The sequence below is a fragment of the Lissotriton vulgaris genome, chromosome 3_1, assembly GCF_964263255.1.
Source record: "Lissotriton vulgaris chromosome 3_1, aLisVul1.2, whole genome shotgun sequence".
Taxonomy (NCBI): domain Eukaryota; kingdom Metazoa; phylum Chordata; class Amphibia; order Caudata; family Salamandridae; genus Lissotriton; species Lissotriton vulgaris.
This window is the reverse complement of record NC_141689.1, coordinates 83,375,563-83,390,205: the sequence shown is the minus strand read 5'-3', so window position 1 is coordinate 83,390,205 and position 14,643 is coordinate 83,375,563. Positions and strand designations below refer to the sequence as shown.

The 14,643-nt window shown below is 45.5% G+C and overlaps 1 protein-coding gene across 1 annotated transcript in view; it reads left to right on the top strand.

Annotated features, from left to right (window-relative positions):
• Nucleotides 1–14,643, top strand: part of LOC147725993 (uncharacterized) — a 273,904-nt gene that overhangs the window by 127,987 nt on the left and 131,274 nt on the right. Inside the window, exon 5 of the mRNA XM_086960111.1 lies at nt 4,402–5,227. Within this exon, the coding sequence (XP_086816237.1) occupies nt 4,402–5,227 (826 nt within the window). The remainder of the gene's footprint in view (nt 1–4,401; nt 5,228–14,643) is intronic.

Below are 14,643 nucleotides of genomic sequence, written 5' to 3'. Positions count from 1 at the left end.
CTCGTGAATCGGACTCAAATACCTTTGGGTCGTGATCGCGCTATATAAAAATAAACTGCAAAAAATAAATGTCCACACCAGGCTCACAAGCAAGGTGCTTTGCTTTTACAGATGAAGCAAATTCCGAAGCGTTACTTTCCCAGTTTTAAAGGTGAAAGGAAAGAATCCTGAAATCCGACTTTACCATGATCAGTGCAAGAGGTGGAGGCAAAGTGCTTCAGTGTTCAGGCCTGTGTCATGGCTTGATAACCTAACCTGTCCACCTTTAAAGCGCATGTTCACCCAGAAGATTATCTTGGCGCTGAATAACAGATGTTTATATTGTTATCCAACTCAATGGTACTCATTTTGTCGACCTCAGAAGGATTAAAGGCTGAGTGGATCCAGCAGGATTTGAATCTGTGACCATAGGTCAAACACAGCGCACTGCAGTGGACGCATTAGTTCACTAAGCCACCAGACCCGATATCTCACGAGAGGAAAGTAAAATAAAGTAGTGGCGCTTTTGGGTCTTTGTTGAGCTATTATTTTATCTAAAGCCCCCTGAAGAATAAACCAACTTCATTCATGAGATGTAATTTGACTATCCAGGAGGTCAGGACGGTGTTTCCAACTCTACTGTGACTGAGCCAAGGCGTCCTTGCTAGGTGTGACATGACATTTTGAGTGGTTGCAGTTACTCACTAGCCTCCGCCTGGATGCTCAGCTCTACACTTTTAGATTTACTGTCTTTTCAACATAACACTTCTACTCTTCGCTGTGAGTCTAACGCGTGCTTTCCAGCTGTGTGAGTATAAAGATTTCACTGCTGGTACATTTCCTACTTATCGGAGAGAGACAAACTTGATCAATTGGTGAGCTGCACTTTTTCATGTTAGGGCAGCTTACTCAGCTGCTGCCATTGCTATAAGCAAGAAAGAACCCTGTACTGCTCATGCCAGTGCTGCACATGCTCTTTGTGTGGGATAAAAATGTAGAGATGTAGCGGTGAGTGCACAATAATATAAACACGCCACAACTGACCAGAAGTGTAAAAGGAGATATTGATGTAAGCCTATTACTGCCTCTTGTGTATTTGTACATGTGGATACTACCTCAGTGAGCCACAGCACATCTGCTACGTGATTTTGCTGCCCCATGAACTGTTCATAAGCTCTGCCAATAAGTGCAGTTATTTCCATTCACAAGTTTATCTGAGCATCACATCTGAAGCTGCACAGCTATCAGTTCGCCCTATGATGAACACCCTTCTGTTCTACAGGTTCATATTTCGACAAAGTCTTGTCTGTGCCAAAAACACTTCAAGAAATGTAGTCAGTTACCAGTCCGCACTCTGACTTTAGGTACTATTTCTCTTCACATGAAAATGTGTTACATGCAAATTAGTTGATAATTAAGTGCAGTACACACTGACACATCTGCATGCATGCTGTACAACCACCCACTACAACAGATGCATTTAAGAGTGCTTAACCATGCACTGCATAATTGGACTAGTACTTGAAATGTATATTGCATAGTATGTTGCACTGATTGCAATACAGGTTCTCTTCGTGCAGACCTCCCTTAGTAATTAATGGAATAGGCGGGGCAAGCTGTTAACTTCCCAGGACAAGTAGATTTGTGTAACATTTTGTCCCCTGGCCAAGTAGATTTTTGGAAAATTTCCACACCCCTGAGCATGCATCTGTTCTTGGCATGTAGGGCTGCTGACATTCATATCGCCCACGCTCCTCCCCGGTGCCGGTCACAGCTGTAGAATTATCTTCTTTACATACATTTACATGGCCATCTTACTTTCCTATATTCCATATTTGCCACAATGGCGAAAAACAATCTGAAGGAGAAGATGCCCATGCGCACTGTAGTCCAGGGGAGTAGTCACCTATCTCGTGATACTTCAAAGACTCTTCCAAGACAACAAGGTGCAAACATCCGGACCAAACACTAGGCGGCAATCTATGCTAAGATATGAATGTCAGCAGCCCTACATGCCAAGAACAGATGCATACTGGTAAGTAGCATTTTCCTTCTGCCGTTCACTTCAACCAATCTGTTGAGTTGCCTGTGTTCTCCCTTTCACCAGATTCTGTGGCAGAACGTGCTCTGCACACTTTAGATGTCAAAAGAGCACTAGTTTACTATATTGAAAGGACGAAACCTTTCCAAAAGACAAAACAACTGATTGTTGCTTTTGCGCCACCACATTAAGGCAATCCTGTATCAAAATCTGGCATTGCAATGTGTATAGTCAAGTGGATTGACATGCTGTGCAAAGGCAAAACGAAAACTGACAATTCCTCCTAGGGCTCACTCCATACGCAAACTAGGGTCTTCTATTTCGTTCTTAGCGAATATACCTATAGATGACATCTGCTAAACTGCAACATGGTCTACACCTCACACATTCACAAAACTCTATTATATAGATGTGTTAGCAAGACAGCAAGCGGGTGTGGGCTAAGCAGTTTGACGCTCACTATTTCAGACTGCAATAGCTTAGCCACCGTTTTGGGAGATAACTGCTATATGGTCTATGCAAAGCACGTGATCTACAGCTCACATGCCTTGAATGGAAAATGCTACTTACCCAGTATGCATCTGTTCTTGGCATGTGGAGCCGTAGATTCACATGCGCCCACTCGCCTCCCCGGGTACCTATACCTTTTGCAGTAATATCTTACTTAGATTCATATATACAGGGACATCTATTACTATTCTTACGAACTCCATTATCACCCTCTATGGCGAACAGTCTAACAGTGGAGCTGATGCCCATGCGCACTATACCCGAAATGGGATAGTGACTAGAAAGGACTTCTTCGAACAAAAACAAAGTGCAAACATCCGGACCCAACACTAGATGGTGGGCTTGCAAGGCATGTGAATCTACAGCTCTACATGCCAAGAACAGATGCATACTGGGTAACTAGCATTTTCCTTCCTGATCAGCCTGGGTCATAGTTCTGTCCTTACACTTGCATTATCATTGATTCTAAGCTCCTTGAGACTTTTTGCCATAACCCTAGATCTCCAGCTTCTAGACTTTTATCATTTACAATAATTAGACCTCGTCTGTGTGCTGTGATGCGGAGGGTTCTGACTGATGAATGGATTCACAGATAAGATGGGTTGTTGTGACACAGGCCTGTGTAGTGTACATCTAAAATTGTCACGGTTTAATCCCCCTGTAGGTTTCCTGTTCATTAATACGTATTGCGTGTCTTGTGACTCTAAATCAGGATTTTGCTTCATATAAGGCTTCCGTACTGTGAAGCAAGAGCTTTTTCCAACACCCTTTGGCCATCCTACATCTGTTCACGATTGATCTGTTAGTAGCACCCTGCCTATGGATTCAATCATTAAAAGTCAGAAGCTTGATTTAACCTTTTCAGTTGCCTCCTTGTAGTCCGTTACTGGCCTTGCTTGAAAAAGTGTTCCTTTCCCTGTTTTCAATCTACTTGCTGATGCAACTACTGGCCTCTGCAGGATGCAAAAATGTGGTTATTTTCTTTTACTGGGAGATGCTACCTCACCAGGGTGTCTCTTTTCACCCTGCTGAAATAAGTAAAATAGTGACCAGTAGCAGTAGTGCGGTTTGGAGAGTCCCCTGCGTCATTCTTTTAGATACCAACCCCTTGCTTCACTGCCTTCAAAAAGGGGTTGTTTTTTCACCCTAACACAGGAGCAGACACAACAAGCAGGAGCATCACCATTTCCTCTTTAGCTACCGCCTTCTTGGGTGATATTTACCATGTTCAGTGGCCAGTCTGCAGAGGCAAACTGATGCCATCCTTAAGAATAAAGAGCTCACTGTAGGGATGACTTTTATCTAGAAGAGAGTGCCTCAGGCTATATCTGTTCTCGAGCTTTTTTTGGGGAGTTTTATATATAACGAACTAGACTTGAAGGTATCGGAGTTCTTTATATGATTACCATTTGCGTTACAGACACATTGATGTTAGGCATGGGCAGATTCAGCGATTTGCACAGAATCACATGATGTTCAACGTCCCTGCTGAGACTGGAACCCAATACCACAGCTCTGATGTCGACCGCTCTAGCAGTTCGTCTATATCCTCTCCCTAAGCATTAGGAGTTTCTCTTGGCTGCATTTGCTGTCGCAATCATACTGTGTCTCATAATGTTTGCAGGTGGAGATGGGGCCAAGAGATAATTTCAAGTTAACCATAACTGTCGACTTTTCCAAATCTTTCACAGAACACTTCAGTGTTTAGCCACAAGGTTGTGTAAGGCACCCACCTGTTAATGTACGAGAGGCTTAAGATTAATTTTGCAGAAGTTTTCGTTTTTAATATAGCTATGTGTTACATTCAAATGAGTTGATTCAAATGCCTGTATTAGATCTATTTGTAAGTGTTAAAATATTTGTTTACTCAGAGTCTCGAAGATCACGAGATGTTTCCATTTAATATGGATGAATTTGTTACTGTGGATGAAATTGTGGAAGAAACCGTTGAAGAGGAAACAACGGAAAAGTCTGAGCAACCTGGGAAATCACCGAAAATCTCTGAAACAGTGAAGAGAAATGAATCCGGTAAGGACAGTGCACCAAAAGATACCAGTTCCAAAAAAAGGGAATCCTCAACTGCATCTAAGCAAGATCATTCATTTGTCACACTGGATGAGGTTGGAGAGGAAGATGCTTTTGCTGCTCAACCTGAAACTAGTCCAGAAGACGACATGAAGCAACACCAGACACCTATAAACGAACATAAGAAAAATCAACATGTTGGTAAAGCGCCCCACTCAGTCATGACTTTGGATGAAGTAAGTGATGAAGAAGACTTTGTTGATGGCAAAGCATCTGGTAAAGTACAGCGCATAGCAACTGATTCAAAAGGAAAACGTGCTGGTTTAGCGGTGGGACGTGTGAAAGCAGTAGAAGACACTAAAGCATCCAAGGCTTCAAATAAAGGAGCTTGCTCATTACATGAAGAGGTCCGTACAGGTGTCAAAGCAGGTGCATCCAAAATGGTTATAGATGAGCCTGTTCTTGTAACTGTAGATGAATTCAATGAAGAGGATGACGACTTCATGAACAATCTTTTCAGTGAGGAGCACCAATTTGTGACAGTAGATGAAATTGGGGATGAAGATGACGAGGATGACAAACCACGTGATGAAATGAAAGCTGCACATAAATCTGAAACTTTGAACAGTACAAAGCCAACAAGTAAAAAGGGAGAAAGCAAGAAGCATGAAGGTAGGAACAAAAATGTCAAATGTTTCTTACTTGAGTAAGCACACCAGACACATGCCCTAACCCTCACTCTTAATGAAAAGATAACCTCCAAATTCTGTATTGTTAAACATTGGCAATAGCACATCTCCTTGATCCTGTATTATTTCTAGTAGGAGAAATAGAGGGTCTGTGGTACCAGAGCATGAATAGGAGTCTGATTTGCTGAAGTGAAACTGAATTCGTCATATAAGTCATCAAACTTTAAGAATGAATACCTTTCTAGTGGTCGTAGAGCAGTTGGCTGCTGGGCCTTGTCCTGAGGGATTAAGTGCATTTTCTACTGGTCCCCAGAGGCTATAGTACTGTTGTGTGCACTTCCCTGAAATGAGAGTTCTCTTTTTTGGACTGGACTCTCCATTTTGGGGTGTCAAGCAGTCAAGTCTCAGTCCAGGAGGTGTTACGACTTGAGCTTGGAAATGGATATGGACAGAGTTGATAAGGTATTAACTTGAATGCCCAATCAGGGTTTTGCTTTACGAAAAAAACTTAATCAGCAGGTAAGTAAATGTGATCAAGTACATAGCTCCTTCTGGACTAGAGATTTAATATCCCCCCACATCTGCCTCATGTTGGGTGCTAATAAATAATTTAACAGAGGCAATAGGACTCCATGTTGAACTGTTGGGCCCACTTGACTGTCCCTTCTAGGAATTGTGGTTTGAGTAACTGGATACAGGTAAGAATACCAGGGTCTAAGCCTAATTGATCTAGCTGCCTGCGACACCCAAGCATGCTCCAGATTAGATGGAGGTACTCTGAGAAAGTGCCCTCTTTCTACATGGTTCCCCCCACTTTTTGCTGAGCTGCTTTTGTGCTTTGAGTGTGCCCTGGGATCCTACCAATCAGGTACCCAGGGCCGATGACTGCTTTGAAACCAAAACCCAATTGGCATCTTTGGCCACATGTCGACTCTTCACTTTGTTCTGCACCAAGACACGCAGCCTGCAAAGGCAGTGTGTGTGTGTGTACGTGTGCGTGCGTGCGTGCGTGTGTGTGTGTGTGTGTGTGTGTGAGAGAGAAGGTACATGGCCTCTAAGGGTTGCACAAGAAGTGCTGCAGCCCATAGAAGTCTTCCCTGGTCACAGTGTTTTGGGTACCTGTGGTACCATTTTACCAGGGGCTGGCCTGTGGCTAGAGCTGCCAATTGGGTTAGTTTTGGGGAATGAACACAGGCCCTCGGAACCTTATTGACAGGGACCCAAGGCACATAAAGATAAAGTGCATCAGTAGTCTGTTTCCCCTGAGGCATACTGGTTTGAGAGAACCAACCGGTCATGCACCACAGTGTGACTGGGTGACTGGCACTGGTGTCCTGCAGGACAGTAGCTGGGATTCCATTCACCAGTAGGTGGTGGAATTGTCTACTCCCCTCTGGAATCTGCAACTCATCTTTTGGGCCCAGTTTCCAGTTGAAGGCTAGGAGGACTTCCTCATCTGAGGAATCACCCTCCAAAGCTACACTGGCAACCCCTGAAGCTACCTACACTAGGGGCTTTGTTTTTAGGACAGCTATGGTCCTTGGTGTGGTGTCCAGCCTTTTGACAGTTGACACCATACCTTGTTGGGATCCCAATTCTTACCTTGGTACCCAGTTTCGGTTTGTGAGGTGTCTTTGGGCCCACCCTCCTATACAGGTTTTTGGTGGGCTACCTGGGACTCCTTACTTTTATCTTGAAGAAGCTCACTGTCCTTCCTCTGAGGAGGTTTTGTAAACCCTTTCTTTTGGTCTCCCGCAGTGGACGTCCTAGTTACTGTCTTGACCTAATGGTCCGCTGCCTTTCCCAATTCTTGGGGAGAAATTGGACCTAGGTCTACCAGATACTGATGCAACTTTTCATCAATGCAATTACTTAATAAGTGTTCTTTCATAAACAAATTATAAAGACCATCATAATTTTGCACTTTGCTTCCAATCAACCAGCCATCTAGTGTCTTAACTGAGTAGTCTGCAAAATCCACCCAGTGCTGAGTGAGTCTGTACCCCCAAATCTAATTCTATACTCAGTTGTGAATCTAAGTCCCTCAATCAGAGTTCTCTTCATGAGGTCATAAGACCCAGCATCTGCCCCGCTAAGGGTCAGAAGTCTGTCCCTGCACTTAACATTGAACATTTTCCAAAGGACTTGCCACCTCCCCCCCCCCTCGGTGAGTTTTCTTCACCCTTCTGGCTGCTTCACAAGCCCTCTCAAAGGCTGTGACTCATTTGGTGATCTCATCACCCACCTCAAATTTAGGGACAATCCCTTTGGGAATCTTGGGATCATAGGATCCTTCCTTTTCTATATTTTGTAGATTGCCGCCACCATTGATGGGTCCTAGGCCCATCCCTGCTCTTTCTTTTTGTTGAGCCAGGAGTCTGGTCTGTAGTGTAGTTCCTATTTTCCCTATAGGCCCTGCGCATTGGAATAACATAAACAGCAGTGTAGACGTAGGACTGCGGTCTTCTAGGTCGCTACTGACTATGTTAGACTTAATTTAGGTTTGCGCCAGCTAGCTCAGAGGTCACTGGAAACTTTCTTGACTGAATAGGAAGTGATCAGCTTCCCTGGCTCAGACAAGAAGGGATTCAGCTTCCGACAACCGCATAAACATGACAACTTTGCTCCCTCAGAATAAGAGTCAATCTCTAGAGTCGTGTGAAACAATAGACAGCTATTTCACTCAGTCAGATGTGCATACTTAGTTTCACCAGGGTGCAGAGAATAGAGAGACAGACATTTTCAATAAAAGGTATGATTTATTGAGCAGTCTTCCTTCTCATGCAAGAGAAATGAATTGCCACAATTGCAATACTTAATGTAAAGTAAAGTACGTACAGTAAAAGGAGTATTATGAAATACTGTGAAAGCATTGATATGGTTTCTTAGCCATAAGACACTTTAAAATGGATAAAATATATGTACATGTATACATATGCTAACGTGCTCAACTGGTGCTTCTAAAATACGCCTTCCCGGTTTGTTGCCAAGGATCTGTTCAAGAATTCTCTCTAAGGGTTTAGTCAGCACTGTACCTTGGGAATAGAAGTTTAGGAGGTCTGGTATCTCTCTCTCAGGACTCGATATTCCAGTCAAGGGTAGGCTGGAAACACCGGAGCTGGATTTTCTCGGCAGGAGAAAAGACAGCGTCTTTCTCAGCGCGTCAAAGAGGAGGGGCAGCGTCTGTGGGCTTCTCGCGTCTGCTGGGCTCTCGGAAGGTAGATGAGCTGCTCTGCTCCAGAACCACCACCGTGTGTTTGCTTAAGGCAACATTGGTATATTTATACCTGAAAGGTGCCGAGTTTGACATAAGGTTTGGACATAAGACGTCAATAAAGATGTCACTAAGAACTGGCCGTTCTTACAGTGCTCGCAGGAGTTCTATTACAAATCAAAACAAAGCAAGCGGGGCTTTCCCAGGTTGCTGGAGGTTTGGTGTGTCGAAAGAACTGTGTGCTCTCTAGGAATCCAAGGAAGTAGCTTTTGCCGTGCCTTGGACTGCAAGGGCGATTTACTGAAATATGGATCTGATTGTTATGCCATTATAGGGATATTATTGATTATAGCTGTATAGGGGCATAAAGTCACAATATTGAATCGGGTTCCTAGATAAAACACATCAGCAGGTCTAATCTTTTGGTCAGCCTGTCTATCAGGAGTTCCTCCTCATTGAGGCTTTCCTCAATGTCCTCGAGTGTCTGAACCATCTGTGTGGGATCTAGGTACTGAGAAGTTTACTCTTAGAGTCAAGGTTACTTTGACCCTTTTTTCCCTAAGAAGTGAAGGGGGTTGGTCTACCAGGTCATCCCCTTCCCTTCCTTCTCCATCTGACTGTTCTTCACCATTTTCAGATAGGTGGTCCTTGGCATACCTAGCCAACGGCTTCTGGAGCTTGTATTTGGTGGGATGGGGACCCTTGGCTGTTTTTAATTTGTCATAAGGACGTTGCCTCCTTGAAAGACAAGTGAAGGTAAGGGGTGAGGTCGAGCTCTAAAACGAAGTCCTCTGCTATGGTTATTTTCACTAACAGCTTGTTTTGATAATTGTTAAAAATAACTTCTAACTCTAGCTAAAGTAACTTTTTATTTTCTGAAGTTCTAGATGGACTTAACCAAGCCCCTACCAAGACTTTTAGCAATTTTGCAAAAATGCCAATTTGAAAAAATAAGAATTTTCAAGACAATTTAAGAGCTGTTGTGTGATCAAGTGGTAACCAAGTAGTCCAACAAGTACCAAGTAGTCCAACAAGTGCAAAGTTCTATAACCCTCTGCTGATCCACCAATGTAGGAAGCTGGCTCTTCATTTACTATACGAAAGTGAGGTATAGTGTGCATAGTTCAGTGGAACCCCAAAGGTAGGCAGAGGTAAAGTTAGATAGCACCTCACTCTCTATTTGTAGTAGTGTAGTCGAGCAGTAAGGCGGCATCAGAGGACAGTGTTAAGCATTTGTTGTACATACTCAGTCAGCAAATTAATTCACACACTCAGACTGAACTTCAGACCAATTGTTTTTGTATAAAAATATTCTTAGTTTTATTATTTTCTAGAACCAAGCAAGCCTGGCACAGGTAAGTGATAAGTACTTTGCAGTAAATATACAGTTGTAATACAGTTTGGATTTGTAATAGTAAATGCACTTTGATTTGACTTACAGTATGGTTTCAGAGAAATGCAATACTTTGTAAATACAATACATAGACTTGAATGGTTTTTTCAGTAATATTACAGGTGTTACATTTGAGTTTACTTTTCTTACTCCGAGTAGTATACCTGGTTCTCATCCAGGGGATACTCCTCAATTGTGATAATCTGTGAATAATCCCCGCCCATGTTCGGGATTCCGGAGCATATAGAAAATACATGTATACATCTATATATGCATATGTGAAAAACAGTTTTCCACAAGTAAATAATGCGATCACTCTGAGGTAGCTTCAAACACCAGTGCTAGTGTTTGTCAGGTTACGCGTTTTGCTCAAAGACAAGCTTGGTCACACCTGTTTATTTCAGGTTACGCATTTTGCTCGAAAAGACGAACTTGGTCACACTGAGACTAGCTTGTCATATAACAATGCTTTATTGCATTAGAGAAACCTGTAATTGCAGGCTTTTACCAGTAGGCTTGCAGTAGAGTATAAAGAAAACACAGAAAACAGACACCTTGCCTTTAAGGCATTAGAGTAGGGGCACCGTGCCTTTAAGGCCCTGCAGGCGACCCTCTTCTCCCATGATGCACCACAGGTGGCAGTTAGGTCAATTCTTTTTTTTCGCCTCCTTCTGAGAGGATCCTGGAGCTTGAGCTCTTCAGTTTTTGACTTAAACTGATTTTTTGAGAATTGTTTCCTGAAAATTCGACATTTTCTGGTTTCTAAAGGCTTCTGCTGCTGGTTTTGTGGTCTTCCATACATCTTTTTCAGTCAGAATGCCAGCTTTATTCAGGAAATGTCCTTCCTATGACAAGAAAATGGCACTGGCAGATCCACACTCTGTCTGTATTGTGTGCCTTTCATCTTCACACAATCCTGACCAGTGCCCCCATTGTCAAAAGTTCTCCAGGCGAACCCTGCGCAACAGGAAATGCATAAAACTCAATGCTTTGCTGGAAAAGGACCAGAGTAATCAGGTGGGTGGCCATGGAAGCCCCAGGACATCATCTTCCAGCAAGCAAGGTCAGATGCGGCGACGTTCCACCTCCCCTGACCCTAGGAGAAAAAAGGGTACGAGAGAATCACCGTCTAAGTCGCTGTCTAAGAGGTCCAGGCACTCTTCAGGAACACCATCTCGATGTCGAGAGTCACCGCCGCATCAAAGTAAGTCGGTGATGGATTAAACCCAGATCTGTTGACTGGGTGTGAGTGTTTGATTGGTTGGTGAAGTGTGGCTCAATGGTTAGAGCGGCAGACCCTGATGCAGAGGTCTGGCCCGGGACCAGGGTTCAATTCCCCGCCTCGGCGGGTCTTGGGCTCAAAAATTTCACGGACCTGTTAATTCTCGCCTCTGTGCCTATTCCAATCATGGAGTCCCACTCTGCAACTCTGGGCAATAGCTTGCTTAATCTCCACAACGGCCCCCACAACGCTAGGGATGCCTGGCCTCCACCTTGGGGGTGCCCAGGAGAGGACGCCTCACAGGGAAAGGCAGGATGGGTTCCACAGCGGTATTCGTACAAGCGCCTTGAGACCCTTGCGGGTGAGTAGTGCGCTATACAAGTATCAATTTACAAATTTACATTGGTTCAGATGCTCCGTCCATCACCACCCCCTTTTGTATCGCATCCAAGTAAGTGCGTCGAAGCACCACACTTCGGGCTCAAAGTCTTTAGGTACTGAGAGACCTAAGTCTCTGTCGACATCGAGGCTTACGTCGACGTCGAGACACTCCGCCACCCTCAAGGGTGTCCGCATCGTCGAGCATACCGACGGCCAACATCTCGCCGCCGGTGGGTGTGCCGTCGTCGACGGGATAGTCTAGATCCCACCACTCAACGTCAAGGAGATTGCCGTCGACACAACGGCATGGAAGAATGCCGTCGACACGACCTCGTGGAACATCGCCGTCGACTGGACGTCATGTCATATCAGCGTCTAGGTCTCCGAATCGACGTTGAGGATCGCCGTTGAGGTCACATCATCACAGTAGGCATTCGACATCAAGACATCATTCAACGCCTATGGTGACACAGACATCATCGACGTCGAAGCTCTCAACGTCGAGAGGAGGCCTCATGCATTGTGGAGTCTCCGCGACTGTGAGATCCCGGTTCCAGACCTTCTTGGAGAGACCGGTGATTGTCCCCAGGACTGCACATTGTACAGATCTCGCCTGAAGCATCCCCCAAGTCTGCAAAGGGGAGAGCCCTCCGTTTGTCCCCTCACCATCCTCAAGGTGCTGTGTCAAGTGTCCGCAGTAGTCCGGGCTCGGATTACTCCTGCACATACTCTCCATCCAGACCCACTCCTCGGACAAGCACTCTGGCTAGACCTTTTAGTCTCCCCCTAGGAGACAAAGATCGCCTTCCACACGGCGTTCTAGATCCAGGAGTTGTCATGGCAGTAATCACGACAGGCCCTGTAAGAGGAGGCGCACAAGATCACAAATGTGGTCTTCCTCCACAAGATCGACCGTCCTGGATTATTCTCCGACCCTTTCCTCAACACCTCCATCTCGGGTGTCGCCCATAGATTACATCTCCACCTTCAGACGTTCTGGGTAGGGGTGCAAAGAAACTCAACATCACTTTGCATACCCCTGTGGTTTCCACATCTGTCATCTTTGACACTGTACATCACCGAACAGCTCCTAAACCGCTGCTACCACTGGTGCCTGGTTTCTTGGAGCCAGCTATAGCCACCTTCCTCACTCCTGCGACGGTGGGTTCAGTGCCATCCAGAAACGCCCAAAAATACAAGGCTCCGGCAGAGGACCCCTTGTTTCTCAGGGCTCACCCACCAGCGGACTCTGTCATTGTGGTGGCAGCCGTGAAGTCCCACTCCGCTTTTGCCTCATCCTCTGTGCCTCCAGAGAAAGATAGCAAGCAGATGGACTCATATGAAAGGAAGATGTGCAACACGTTAGCGTCATCAATGAAGTTTGCTAGTGCCTCTGCCCTTCTCAGGAGATATGATAGATCTCTTTGTAACTTCCTCATGCGTTTCAACAAAAAGACCGGCAGAATCTCACTAAAATTCTACAGGAAGGAAGGCTAGTAGCCAATTTGGTAATAAGTGCTGCAGCGGATGCTTCAGATCTCGCTGCTCATGGCTACTCCCATGGAGTCTGTTCACGATGCTCAGCCTGGGTGCGCCTCACAGGTCTCAAGCCGGATGCCCAGAAGAAGATTCTGAACATCCCATTCAACGGCTCATCTCTAATTGGGGCTCACGCTGATGACTAAAATGAAGACAGAGATGGACACTAAGGCGGTTGGTCTGGAAAAGCGCAGGGAGTTTGAGAAACGTTTCCGTCAGGGCGACAAACGTTTGTACCAACAGAGGGTTTAAACCCCCTCACTGGTCCTCCCAGAACCAACAAAGATCCCAGTTCCAGCAAAAACGTCCTGAAAGAGGTAGAGGCAACAACAGGCAACAGTCCACCTCTAATCAGCCTCCCAAGCCTTGTTTCGTTGCTTCCTCCTCAACTGTTCGCCACTCCGGTGGGAGGGAGTGCAGCTTGTCACCTGGAAGAGTGGGACAACATAACCAGAGACAAATGGGTGCTGAATATTGTGCAGCATGGTTACTTGCTGAGGTTCAAGTCTCTTCCTCCGCAAGTGCCCCCGCAAGTCAAGCGCCTTCCTCAATTCAAAAGTCAGCTTTTGAAAGTCGAAGTGTGCACCCTTCTCGCAAAAAAGGCCATAGAGGAGGTTCCACCCCTTCAAAGAAATCAAGGAGTGTACTCCCGCTACTTCCTATTCTTAAAGCAAGGAGTAGCCAAAGAGCACAGACCTATCCTCGATTTGCACCTGCTGAACAGATTCATCAGGAAGGAGAAATTTCGTATGCTAGCCCTGCATCATATCTTTTCGCACCATCACCAAGGAGATTGGATGTGTGCCATCGACCTGCCGGACGCTTACTTTCATATACCAGTCTCAGTAAAGCATCTCAAATTTCTCAGGTTTCAGATAGCCAGTCACCACTAAGTACGAGTGCTTCCCTTCGGCCTCAAATCCACCCCACTGACATTCTCCAAGTGGATGGCGGTTGTGGTTGCCTTCCTTAGCAAGAGGAAGATCTTAGTCTATCCCTACTTAGACGACTGGCTCCTGAAAAGCGCCACACCTGTTCTGCTTCAGACCCATCTCTCCTACTGCCTCAACCGGATGCATTCCTTGGGGTTGCAGGTGAACTTCAAAAAGTCGGTCCTCGTCCCCACCCAACGGATACACTATCTGGGTGCCTCTTTGGACTCCGCAGAGGCAAGGGTGTGTCCTTCGGAGGAGAGGTGGTCATCAATGCTTCTGAAATGCCGCATCCTTCTCGACACAAAGTCCAACAGCAAGACAAGTGTTGTCCCTGCTAGGATCGATGTCCTCGTGCATCTACATTGTGCCCAATGCACTCCTTCGCATGCGCCTCTGCAGCAGGCACTCTAGGACCAATGGTCTTAGATCAGGCCACTGCGAAGATTGCATCTCTCTCCATCAAGTTGCCAGAGACTCCATCAGGTCTCTGGATGATCTCGCCGGAGTACTTAGACGCCACCCTCGCGCGCTGACGTCAGTTCTTAGTTTTTCCGCGCCTCCAAGCGCAGATCCGGAAAAAGCAGTCCTTGCTAGTCAATTTTTGGAAAACTTTTTCGATCTCTTTTGGATCCTTTTTCAAGTCGATACGACTCTCGGTGCCGATAGAGATGCCCGGGTTCAAACCCTGTGCCGATTGTCACCGCCTGATGTTGGT